Raw genomic sequence first — 13802 nt, 5'->3', positions numbered from 1 at the left:
TCTTCGTACAGAAGTACCACTGCAGACCGAACCGTGTTTTGCTTTTTTTGTCTGAATAGAGTTGAACTGCAATCTGGACAACTCTGCATCTTTTGCAGAGATGTAGTCCACAACTGAAAATTGCCTTCTCCAAGATATGATTTTAATGCCAAGTTCTTCAGCTTAATCAAATCTGAAATGCTAAGTCTGGTCCATTTTCCAAGACTTTATTTGTGCCTTTCTTCCAGCTAATAGCTAAACTGTAAATGTTCCCAAAGGGTAACGACATATGCTCATCCTACCTGGATGGGAAATGGAAACTTGCAGTGGAAAGAAACAAGATTTGTTTCAGAAAGGCCAGCTGTATGATGACAACAGATGTAATTATTTTTCGTTCTGGCCTTCTGGAGATAAACTAATTCCTGCAATATGTTATATCAAGCAGTTCTTTGCTGATGTTTCTGTGCAGCAGTCAGATGGTGAAAGCAGAAGAATACATTCATTTTCAATGTACCCTAAGAAGGTTAAGCTCAATTTTATAGTTAAACAAACATATTTTTTAAATAATCTGGAAATAATCCTGTGTATTTACGTGTAAAGTCTACAAACAAACCACATGCCTTCAACTATTGTCCTTTGAAAAAAAACCATCTGCATGTAACCTGAACCTTCAAGTAATCCACAGCTGGTTTTGGGTTTTTCCCTCCTGAAGCAGCTGTATATACACAAAAATTCTCATATCCTGGCAAAGTCTTCCTACAATACGAGCAAAGGTATAGAGAAGAAATAAGAGGGTAAGTGATCAGAAATAACCTATGGCACAAAAAAGCTGTTGGGAAATGATGGCTGTTGGAAAAGAAAATATTGGAAAAGGATGTTCAAAGTTCCCTTCGTACTATCCACACATGTATAATCACATTACAGCTGAGATATAAGGCTGTTTTCAAAGACAGCTTGGGGATTATGTACATGAAAATGTAACAATTACAAAAGAAAGCAAAGTGTAAATCTTTGCAATATGAACATAAATCAGAGGTTGAGTTCCTTTAATTAAGTTTGCACAAATTTCATATCTGTAGTTTTGTCTGAATGTCAGAATATTGCAATATAGCATATTAAGTGAATTTTTTTTTAAAAAAAATCAGTCTCTGTAAAGAAAAAACTACACAGATTAATTCATTTGGTAATGCAACCTTAAGATATTTGATCTTGAGTTGAATATCATAAATAATATCTAGCTGTTCAGTTTATAGATATCACATCATATTCAAAGCAGCATCAGTAACATCCTTTAGTGACATTAAGAGAATCTCCAGATGTGGATCGTTTGGTTTGGTTTGGTTTGGTTTTGGTTTTTAAACCACATTTTCTCAGCTCCTGCGTATTTCACCTTGAATAGCAGTTCCCCTGACCTGACAGGAGCAATTGGCACTTGGCAAGAGCAGAAGCACTTCCAGACTCTGGATGCGAGCAGCCCCTCAGCTCAGAGCTGGTGTGGAGGGGGTTGCACTGAAGCAGCAGTAAGCAAGAGCTCGGCATTTTGCAGCATCTGGGTGTTTATCTGTTTCTTAAAATGTGCTGAGCACATCAGCATCCTCATTTGATTAATGAGAACTGCATATGGCTGTGTTGATCCAGACAATTTTTTCCTTTTAAATATCCAATATGCTAGGAAGTTCTCCGGATAGACTGCTGTCGTTCTGGGATCTCTCCTAATGCCCTCTCCTTACTCAGGGCAGAGGCAGAGTCAGCAAGAGTAGCTCTCTTCTCAGCCTTTGGGGCTTCTCTGTTTTCTAATGGTACTTAAGAAGCTAAAAAGAGTGTGATAAAGTTACATATCTGTCTTTGGATGGAGAGAAAAGTAATGTGAGTATATGCATATTCATAGAGCAGATGGTTCAGAACTCCAATCTGATCTAAAATGTGCTTTTTGAACTATATTTTTATGAAACATTTAGGATAAATCTGTCTTCCTGACCATGTTTCAGACTTGGAACGCTATTCATACCATCCAAATTTCAGTAGTGCAAATCAGTGCAAATTCTAGATAGCACATAAGACTCAAGTTTTATTTTTATTATTTTTATTATTGTGTATCTGTTAAGTGTGCAAAGATCTCTATGTTTTCTAGCTAGTCTCATGTGAGAAAATCAGCCTTCCATTAAAATTAAATATGCATGATTTCTTATCCCCAAAACCTATCATTTTTTTATTCTTATCATTTTCCTTTCAAATATTTCTCTGTGAGCTTTTTTAAAGTAGGAGGGCTTCATCAGTCACCTAGGTCTAACAGGGATATTTTTATTTCTGATAGAAGGAATATTGGATTTGACAGAGACTCACTTAAGTAGATTCAGTCAAATGACTAATTAATGTGACATCAACACAGCCTCGCAAAATGTATGAAACATAATTGTTCCTGTCAACTGACGACAGTCTCGCTCACAGCCGCACGCTGGGGTTATCAAGGGCCTTGTTCTGTTTGCTTTTTAGCACTTTGTCATTCCAGTGGTGCCTGAATAGATGTAGGCAGCCTCCTAGTCAAAAATTTTATTTGCCATAAAATGTAGATCCAACTTACCCAGAGTTGTCATGCAATATTGCACTAATTTATAAAAATATTTCCAATGAAAAGCCACACTTTAAATGTTTTCAGAAAGAAAAATAAATCCAGATTTTTCAGTGGTTTCTATTGTTTTGATTTAATTTGTATTTTACATGCATTTTTTAAGGAGTAAAGAATTGTCTGAAATAGAAATTAAATTCTTGCCCTCAATATTCTCCTTTGGGGATTTTGGTTTGTTTGTTTTGTTTTTTTTTTTTTCAGGGAAAAAAAATGAAATATTCCTGTGAGTAAAGGAAAACTATCCTCTATAGATTTGGTTTGGTTGAATAAGTAAAGAAAAATCAGTTTTTCACACAGTAACAGAGAAAATGCAATATATGCAAATCATTTACAACAAAACCACATAAGAACACAAAGAATATAATAATGTCATTACAGCTCAACATCTGCCACTCCGCAATTATTGCATAATTACAGTAGCTCTAGACACGGGAGCTGATGTCACTGCTTTTATTTTGTACAGACTATGTTTTACTGTTCGTGCAACAAGATGCGGTACAAAAACTTCAAGCACTAATGACCTGAAACATCATTCTTCCCCCGTGACCAGTTTTGCTTCTTCAATCCCACCAAGACTAACCTATCCTCTGGCTGAGATAGATGTTTCTAGAATCCTGAATTAATGCAATGCATTGTTTTCATGCACAAGTGCTATTAGGAAATAAAACCTCAGCGGAGAGGATGCAAAAAGTGCTGATTGCTAAGTATCATATGTGTCTAGACTGCTAATGATATCACCATCTTACCCCTGCCAGGTACCCCAACGATTTGTGTCACTGTCTGGGCAGTGCTGAGACTTCACTTTGATGATACTGGGTAAGTATCGCTGCATGGGACATCAAGTGCATTCAGCATGGTGGCAAGGATGAAACAGAAATATAGTGATCGAAAGACATGACTAATTTCTCCTTCCGTTTCTGACATTGATTTGTGTAGTTTAGGTCCAGTGTTCAACCTATTTTCCTATTCATCTGCATAAATAGCCATAGTTTGGGGTTTATGGCCCTATTGCACCAAGGAATTCATAAAAGAAGATGTAGGCATCTACCCTGTAACACACAGCTGAGCCAGTGGCCCTTCGTTCCCTGCTCAGTTAAATTAGTGCAGCCCAGGATACGGTTTATCTCATCTTAACAGATCTTTCAGGTGAACCACACCTGTGATATCTGCTCCTTTCCAACTGATTATGAAGGAAACTGAAGGTGGTGAGCTCCGCTGTAGAAATTACTGCAAGTATCTCTGATGTGAAAAGTGAAATCTGCACAAGGTGGTACTGAGCTTTGATTTACAAAGGCAATTAGGAGTTTAGCTTCCTCTGGAAGAGTTCTTTTCCCACAAATCTAGTTCTGGAGATGAGTAGGGGTGAAACAGAAATTCACACCTTGTCTTCTGTGCGAAAAAAAGAAACAGTGAGGGAATGGAATAATTTCAGAAAGAAATCAAAAGGGTAGAGTTCACCCAAATGGTCTCTTTCTGTAGGGAAAGGTCCTGCAAATGTCCTGTATCCTTTTCTAAAGGACCAGCAGGAAGGGCTGCTCCCAGAGCTGGTCCCACACCTCCCAGTAGTCAGTAGATTGCCTGGTCTGGTAGAGCAGCAGACATAGCTGGTAGCAAAGAACGTGTATGTACACTCTGAAAATACAAACTTAGCAATGTTTTTTTCCATGGCAGCTATGTTTGAACTTGGTGAAATATTAGAAAAATGCTGGAAATGAGGGAAGCTGAACAAAACTTCAAAAATCCAGCAACGGTTCTTTGAAAACCCTGATCTGAGTGGAAGACATCATTATGTACCCCATTTCCGAGAGATTTAGGTTTATGTTTTAATTTTGCCTTATACTAGAGATACCTGGATCCAAAATTTGCACAAGACTCACTGTTCTGACAGGTTTTCTTCAGGTTTTCTTCATCCTTCTTCTTTCATGCTCTTTTTGGAAAGCACATAAAGCCCTTCCTCCAGTGGGGATGCTAGTGCTTTGACCCAATGTTCTATTTTGACTTTAAGACAAATTAAATTATTTCTTTCCATGCACAACAAGCCAGAAACCCCTGTTGTGTCATTATTATGATCACAACACTGGTCCTAAGTGCATTAATTTCTCTTAGGAGCCCAAACAGTCCTTGCATTTTGCGGGTAGGGGGAATGTCTCACAGAAGAAAAAAGGAAGGAAAAAAAACAACCAAACAAAAAAAAAACCAAAACCACTTTTCTTTCTTTTAGCCAGAGAAGCTATTTAGCATGCAACACATTTAGACAGATTCTAGCTGAGCGTCTCAGTGGTTACTTTTTAAAAATCAGGAAGCATTGTTTTGGGGGTGGGGGAGAAGCCAGCATGAGCCTGAAAACATTGCAGAAATTACTGAACCGGGAAACCACAGTCGCAAAGGCATGGACTAAAATACAGACTCTGAATCTGAGTCTGCTCCTGATTGTTCCTTATAAACCTGGCAGAGCTCCCTCGACTTCAGCTTCTGATTCACATCACTGTAAGTGACACTTCTGTGGAGATAAATGCAACTGTCTGTTTATCCAGAGCTGTGCTAGTGAATTCAATGAAGTTATTCCAGATGTACACCAGAGATGTAACAGAGATCAGACTCTGGCTTTTTAAATGAAAATCGCATCCCTCCCCCAGCCTTCTGGCTCCCTTCATCCACTCTGAAAGAGCCCTGTGTGTCTGACCTCTGCTGTAGCAATGCATTTGAAAGAAATTAAGGAACCTGTTTACGTAGTACAGCTTGCTGGCTGATGCTACAGACTGATCCGTTGTGCATTGCTTGTTTTTCCTTCCGGTCATGTTCCATCTGAGGAGAAGATGGTGTTTCTTCTAGCACATCTATCCTATAGGTGTCACAGGGACTGGATGGAAAAAACCTTTGTGTGAGCTTGATCTGATTCATTCTTGACATCTACAAGGTAGAAATTGGCAGCTGAATTTTCTGGGGACATATCCTGTAAAAGGAAAGGAATAGGTCTAAAAAGATCAAGCATTTGTAGAGGATGATATATTGCCCCAGCACACACATTTAAAATACATCAGTGTGGAAAAAAACCCACCCAGCCTCCAAGTGTCTCTTTTTCTTTCAGGGTAGGTATAATGTGCACCTTAGAGAGGTTGAGCTCTGCAAATAGTGGGTAATTTTCAGAAGAAGCTATTTTATAAACACATACAAATGATTTAAAAGATAATTGGTGATTTTAGATGCTTTTGTTTTGTGGCACACAATTGTTGATGACTTGAAAGAGCCTGCTTTCCAGACTGTGGGTGACTGTGGATCACTTTTCCAATATTTTAACTTGAGCATCCATAGTAAGATCACTCAGAAATGTTACGTTGCATTTGAAAATCTCAGCCATCAATCCTATAGATTTTGGGAGATTTTAAGTTTCTAGGCTTTGCAGACAGAAGCAGAAATATGTAATTTTTTGCAAATTTGACACCCTATCTCCAAATTTTCATTCCTCACCAGCTCTACCACACACATCCCTCTTGTTAGTTTTATGGGAATCCAGTAAAATATTGTTCAACTGAAATATAATATTGTTCAGCTGAAAATATATGTTCCACTGAAGTTTCTAAACCAGACATCACCCAGAGAAATGTGGGACTTATCTCACATGCACTTTGATGATGGAATTTTAGCTCTGCCTTCTCACACTTACAGATGTATATAGTTTTGTTTGAAGTAAGGATTTCCACTTTTCCCCCAGATGCTACCAGACTACCATTTAAATGACACAGAAGTTGCATTAAGCTCTTATAAGATCAGCAGTGGTTTATTCCTCTATGTTCTTTCAAAATTGTTTCTTGGCATCTGACAAATGCACCATGACAACCACTGCTGGGACTTTTGGCTGTTGTCCCAGTGGGAGGGAAACCCTCCTTCTCAGAACTGCAGGTACAAAGCAGATACTTGTCTGTGATTTTATGGGGTTTTTTAGAGGGAAGCATGAGGGGAAGAAAGAGAAGACAAATAAAAGAAAATTTTTAACTGACAAATTCTTAATGACTTAAAATAGTGTAGCGGGGGTGGCACAGTGTGACAGGGGAAATAAGATTTTTTTCATTATTCTTGTTTTTCTAGCTTTAAAAATATTTGTTAACTTTAAAGCCCTTTATGTATATGGGTCCTGTAATTCGCTTTCTTTACACATGACTGTCCAAATGCACCTATATGGAATAAACTTCTGAAGAATCCTTTGGTGAACACAGACAAAGATTTTAAATGCTGAGGTAGAAATGTCAGTTTACTTATGATCACTCACTCCCAACAGCTTAAAAAAGCAGCTGATATTCAACTGTTGCCCAGTACTTGAGCCTTCTCAGATGAATCCTGGCTCCTTGGTAGGACTTGAACCCAATGACTGGAAAATCATTCCTATATGTGAATACAACCAGTATCTAGTACACCCTGGTGTACTAGATGTGTGTAAGAAGACTCATGTCAGGATCAGGAAACAATATTCATATCTGTTAATCCTGGAAAAGCAACTGAGACATCAAACTTTGGAATAACCTTCTCTTACCCTTCGAGGTATCCCTGTCTTTCCCTGCCCCCCCACTCCCCACCCCTGCCTTCCCCTTCTACAGAGAAGTTAGCTTAAAGGGAAAATGCTACAGTTGCACTGTAGACACAGAAACACACATAAAGGCTTTTTCCAAAATGTCTAAAATATTTAGTAAAACGTACCATGGACACTGCCACAAAAATATTCATTTTACTTTCAGATAAGTTGGGTTAAGGCTGCAAATGAAAGCTACAACATGGATAAGCTAAAGAACCTTTGAACTCAAAATAATGTAGCTACAAGACCAATCGTCTTCTATGCTCTGCTCCCTTAAAAATTGTTGTAAGTTTATTAACTCCTTTGTTATATCTCTATCTTATCTTTCTTTCTCTTTCCCCACCCCATCCTTTCATTAATGACTGCAGCTGCTGGGACATGAATGACAACACTGCCTTGTGGTGGGTGATCAAGGGTCCTGTGGTTGGATCAATTATGGTAAGTAGCACTTGGAGGTGTTTCCTCAACACTTCTGAGGGCAAATAACCAATGCAAATAGCTCCAGATGGCTTTACAAACTATGCTGCACGAGCTGGGCTGGACTACTGGCCAGCTTGTCTGAGTGTCCATCATTTGCCATCCACAATGCCAAGTAACTCCCTTGTTGCAAAGGTTTAGCACAAGTTAAATGATGGTGCACTGCTTACTGCCTACAAGCAAAGACTATGTAGACAGGGAGTATTTCAGCTTCTTAAACATAGATACCAAATGCCATAAGTAAGACCCTAAAGTATATGGAGCATTTGCCTGGGGCTGGCAGATATGACATAGGATGTATGGGGATCCTGTGCTATTTGGGGTGGCAGCCAAAGGCCAAGTGGGACAACCCAGGGCATCTAAAATAATACTAGATACCAGTGACTAGGAAACTGGACTGGGAGTGTTCAAAGGAATTAATTTCTTAGCTACATTTATTTATCTAATATTAGCTTTATAATACTCTCTTGAACATAGTGCAAGATGCTCAATTGTCCACAAGGTGTCTAGGCCCTCTTTAGTTGACGGAGGTCTTGGATTTGACTCAAATGATGCTGGATACCTGTGTATGGATGACTGAGAGGTTCTGAAGTACCCTGTTCAGGCTCCAGCTGCTGCCACAAAAGAATATAGGAGTTTTTAAATGGTGTCAGGCTCCTCCAGTTAGGAAGTTGAATTGAGCCCCTAAACAATGTGGTTAGTGGCACCTGAAAAGCTGTTTGGCTTACCACATGTAGGTGTCTACTGTGGGCATGCTAAGCTGCTCTTATGCCAGTGGCAGCATTGACAAAGTCTTCATTGACTGTTGTAAAAATCCAGACATGCAGCTCACAGGTAGCTGGCTGCAGGTAGGGGGGGGTTTGTCAGGTCAGGTTCCTTGTAAGTATTTGGACAGTTTTTAAAGTACAGTAACCTTCAGACACATTAAAGGCAATTCAGCCAATAACACTGAAGAGCATCAAGACGGAGAGGGTCCACTGGCCTGGTTTTTTTGTGAAACTGATGTATGTGAATTTCCATGCTTTACAGACATATTCTATGAAGGATCACATTCTAGCTTAGGGAAATCAGTTATACCTGCTTCTGTTGAAGGCATTAAAGATTAAAGCAACTAGCAAGGAATGACTGGGTGTCTCCATTTTTCTGCAGTTCTCAGATTAGATAGAAAATTCTGTAAGAGATGCTCACATCTATTTTCAATTCTTGGTCTTCTTACAGGAGCAAAAGGTTGTAAGAGACCAACTTAAAGACCAAATTTCCCACTGTTTTTTTCTTGCATTAAGAAACTATGGAGTTGGTGACAGCCAAATCTGAAGCCAAAGTATCAAAATAAACTGATATTATTAATCTCCAGATTTCTAAATCTATACCTGTAATTACATGAGTCTATGAAAGAGAAGATGCCCAGGATGACATAAAACTAAAAGACAAAAGGATGAACATTAACACCCATGCCCCCCCCCCATCTCCCCTCTCAAAAATATGAGAGGCCATGCCATCTTGGGACAGATTCAGCATGCAGAGGGAAATTGGCACAGCTTGGGACTTTCAGGAAAGGGGAGACACTAAACTGTGGCAGATAAATACTGCTAAACTGAGAAGGACCTGAGTTCGGAGAATGGGAGTTAAAGATGCTTTTACTATTGAGATCTTTGCTATCTGGTTTTGATATTCAGGGATCTTTCTTTTTATTCTTTGCACTGGCTGATAATGAAAAACGTTGGAATCTTTTTGTTTATGCTTGTCTTATCTGGTGCTTGGGACTGAAGAAATTCTGTCTTGCTTTAGCTGCTGCAAGGGAGATATTTTTGCCTGGAAAAGGGGCAACAACACCCTCGTAAACTTACCCCATTACTCTTGACCCTGTAAAACTTCTAGTCTACAGTTTGGAGAAGAATAAGGCAATGGAGCCAGCAAGTCACTGAGAATGTCTCATTCTCATACTTTAAAATAAAAATATTACTGTCATCATTTTTTCCTTTCTTTTTCCCCTAGATAAATTTTGTGCTTTTTATTGGCATAATTGTGATACTTGTGCAGAAACTCCAGTCACCTGATATCGGGGGCAATGAATCCAGCATTTACTTGTAAGTACAAATAAAGCACTAATCAATTTAGATTTCTAATATACACATAGGAAAAAAGAAAAAGTAAAAAAGACACCTCAGCTGAATCAATCTGATTTTCAAAAAGAGTCACGGGATCTATTAAATTGCTTTGGTTGATTTTTCTTTCTTTCTTTTTTTTTTTTTTTTTTAATCCAAAGGCCATTAAAGTACATTTTAAAGTACAACTTTCACCATTATTTAAAAGGCCTAAAAAATAAGCATAAACACAAGATTAAAAAAAAACAAACAACAAAAAAAAAACCCACCCACCCAAACCTGAAAATTCTTTACAGGTCAGTTATCTGGAAATTAAAATGCTGACCAGGCATAAATATTATACTCATGGGACAGTCTGCTGTGCTTCATACTTTTCAGGGACATTGTCCAAAATTCATTGAAAGCAATAAGATTTGGTGAAAAGATTTCATTAACTTTGGACTGAATTCTACTTGGGGAAGATCTCCCGAAGTTGCCTATGTTCATGTTTATTGCAGCCTTGTATGCATTCCACTTAAACCAAACAATTCCCCCAGACACCCAGAATTGCTTAAAAAATGCACATCAAATCCTAAAATCTTCCTTTAGAACGTTTAAAACTTTGTTTGTGATTTACATTTTTTTTAAAGCCAGCATAATTTTTATTAGTTTCCACGTCATTAGAGGACAGAGGCTGGCCAGTTGAGATGGCTGTCATTCCCATTGGCAGTCATTCTCCATATACAATTATATAATAATTTTGAATAACAAGGATATGTGGCAGCATATTTGGTGTTTCTTGGCTTTTCAGCCTAAACATCACATACATTCACTTTGCAATTTTTTGTGAGCCCTAGTGATTTCTAGTGCTCATAAACATAGGTAAGGCTATTTGATTTAACACTGATTTCCTAGTGAAAAAAGGCAAGTCATGCAGACCTTAAATAAAAATATCAGCTGCCTGGGTAAAGTAGGAGATGTTTATTTTGTAATTTACTTTTTTTGTAAATTACCCGGTGATCAGTTTCACCCCAAGTAACCAAACTCATAGTAAAATGATGTCATTCATGTAAATGACAATTTTCAGGGAAAAATATGTCCTCCAGCTGCCTATTTTTCCCCCTTTCTTTCATGTTGTCTTGTTTGCATTTACATGAAATGATAATACTTTATACATCATGTCCGTAGTCAGACATCCACTTACTTACCGGAGTGCCCTTGAAGCTTGCTCTAAACTGTGTTTCCACAGACAAAAATAATGCTTTAAATTCATTCTGCAGGTGGATATATCTCTAGAATTCCAAGTCAGGAGAAAGCGTAGCAAATAGGTTAACTGTATGCATGGTTTGCCTAGGGCTTGCGTGGGGACTTCCCATGTCTCCCACCTATTCTTAGGTTGTTACTAGCACCCAAGATGTGCAGAGCTAGTTCTGGTTACAACTCAGTGAGTGCATGTTTGGTGCCTGCTGCACACCTCTCACATATGAAGCAAAGCATGCCACAGACTCCAGTGATTTACCTAGATAATAAAACATCCTTGTCATTTTTGATCAATATGGTGACTGAGTTTTACTGATGTTTTTCCTATGTGTATAGTTAGCCACCAAAACCAAAAGAAAACATCATATTTTCTGTTTCATTCGCTGCCATTATTTTTCATATTTTTTTGCAACTTTATAAATGGGTGTGTATAAATTGATCTTGCATTTATGTATGTGTTATGAAGTGGAGTGTTGTTTATCCAAACAGATTCAACAACAGAAAAGTCACACAAAAATGATAAAAAAGAAATGCAAACAATAAGTCTGTGCAGATATACAGCAGACATACTCAGTATTTGTGCACACATCTCCTGTAAAAAGAAGGCTGTTGTAATGAAGGAAAAAGACAGATCATAGTATGGTTATGTCACCATATTGAAATCTCTGTGGCATTTAGACTGTGGCCCATATTAAGCATTTTCCATGCCCTACTTTCAGTCTATTAAACATCATGCCATTAGAGCAAATTCTCCATCTGGATCTTTATTCCACACCATATTTAAGTACTTTGCCTTTAGCATGTGAGACAGCCCTGTTGTGGTTGAGGAAGGATGTTCAGCCTGTTTCTGAAGGTTATATCATGTGGTATCTGCAGCAGTTATTGAGATTTACTCTACTATGAGTCTTCCACTTTCTGGAATAAGGCTTTATCTAGGACTTCCAGCATCAAAAAAGAAAAGACCCCACAAAAGCTTGAATGACTTTGCGTAGGATTTATTTTCTTATATGTGTGGTATATGTTTATGTTCAGGCGCTTTTAATGATCATTTTTCTTAGGAAAATCTACTCCAGTTCTATTTCATAGACACTGTAGTCATGGTTCTGCAAATCACTTAAGCCTGCATTTGACTTTAAAAAGCCTGGGGGATGTGTTTCAATTCAAAGATTAATTATATATTGTTACCACTGTGCATTCCTACTAGCGATGTTAGCTGCAAGCTAGGACAGGCACGCAACAGAGGAGTGCACTATTGGGGAACTAATGCTTAATTAGTACAGTGTAGCCAATACAGAACATAAGACTTGCTTTAAAAAAATCGAACAATAAATTGTATAATTTGCAGCACAATAATGCGTGCTTTACTCCCCTAAACAATCAGACTTTAAATAACCTGATGGTCATTATATGCAATAGCCTTTACCCTTAGGTTGACAAAAACTTGGGAACATGTAGCTAATTCCTAACAATTTTCTGCAGCTGTCAGGTGCTTTAGGGATTATAAACTTCCATTTTATCAACTTGTATGTTCAGTCATTCATTACCAGTCTCATGCCCAAGCGACCTTTCTTCACACATTTAGCTCCCCCTCAGAGCTGCCTGCATGCTGCTGATCCCATTTCAGACGGAACGGCTCAAAACCTGCCAGATGCCGAGAGAACAATGACCCCATCTTTCTTTTACTGATGTTTTCGATAGAAACTCCTCCCTCTTGCTGAAATGACTGGGGGCTAGGCATCAAAAATATCTAAGCAGCTGAGGTAGGAATTAAAAAGGAAATAGAAACCACCCTTTTTAATATTAATTTTAATTTTATGATAATTTTTGTGTGTTTGTTTTCTCCCCCCCGAGAATCTTAAGCTACTTTCATACTTCCTCCCAGTAGTCATCATAATCATTATTTACTTGTTAGTGTCAGGAGTGAAGTGCCAAAGGCATAACACCCCACCCCACCCCGCCCATGATTCTATTTCTTGAACTATGTTCTGCTTTCAGTTAATCTTGTGTCAGTGCTAAATAATTCCACCAAATTAAGCATCAAACCGAAGCAGGACCAGTCATACAAATGCAATAGATCTTTATCTGAGTGAGAAGTTCTGAGATCCTCAGGTGCTGACGAGGCATAAATTGATATTGATTGTATTCCTAGTGTAATTAAGACAGCTACCCGTACAGTTCAGTCAGGTTTCTTGCCCCATCTGGTGAATGAATTGTAAAACAATTGTAATGTGCCATGTTTGTACACATGACACACTTAACCTTGTAGTAGAAATGACAATGTCTTGTATTTGTACCTGTATATTCCATCCAGTTAGATTTTATTTAACGGGCTTCCAAACAGAAAGCACTGCCTGATTATTAGCAATCTCTAATTGCACAATTTGTAAATATTTTGAAAAAGTGTAGATTATTTAGGGACACTGGTCCACCATACGCCGCAAGCCAAGTAGCACCACGACAGAAGCCCACGAACCCAACGTGCACTCGCAGCTCTGGGGACTGGGAACACGTATTGACAACCCTGCTACAGCTGGTTCAGCATGCAGGGTGTCACATCAGACCCACATCCTCTGCATGGATTTTCATACATCAGTTCCTTGTCTGGAATTTTAGGAAACTGATAATAAATTGGCAAGGTTTCACTGGTTTTTCCATAAGAAATCCAGCCACTAGTGTGTAACGTGGTATGTCAGAATCTGCTTTCAGGCATCCTGGTTTTAGTCAAGTTGTTGTAGAGAGAGTACATTCACCACCACCCCTCCACAAAAGCCATATCCTTCTAGAAATGCCTACACAAAGCTTAAATCCA

General features: G+C 38.5%; 2 protein-coding genes across 8 annotated transcripts in view; both read left to right on the top strand.

Annotated features, from left to right (window-relative positions):
• The window catches only part of LOC308063974 (growth hormone-releasing hormone receptor-like), a 494830-nt gene that overhangs the window by 384200 nt on the left and 96828 nt on the right, over positions 1-13802 (top strand). The gene's annotated exons all lie outside the window — the stretch shown is intronic.
• The window catches only part of ADCYAP1R1 (ADCYAP receptor type I), a 155036-nt gene that overhangs the window by 112011 nt on the left and 29223 nt on the right, over positions 1-13802 (top strand). For all 7 annotated transcript variants that reach the window (XM_080387700.1, XM_080387701.1, XM_080387704.1 and 4 more), the window contains 3 exons: positions 3361-3421; positions 7541-7610; positions 9645-9736. In XM_080387700.1, the coding sequence (XP_080243826.1) occupies positions 3361-3421; positions 7541-7610; positions 9645-9736 (223 nt within the window). The remainder of the gene's footprint in view (positions 1-3360; positions 3422-7540; positions 7611-9644; positions 9737-13802) is intronic.

Source organism: Falco punctatus (assembly GCF_963210335.1).
Source record: "Falco punctatus genome assembly, chromosome: 4".
Lineage (NCBI taxonomy): Eukaryota > Metazoa > Chordata > Aves > Falconiformes > Falconidae > Falco > Falco punctatus.
This window is presented reverse-complemented; position numbering and strand designations above follow the sequence as displayed.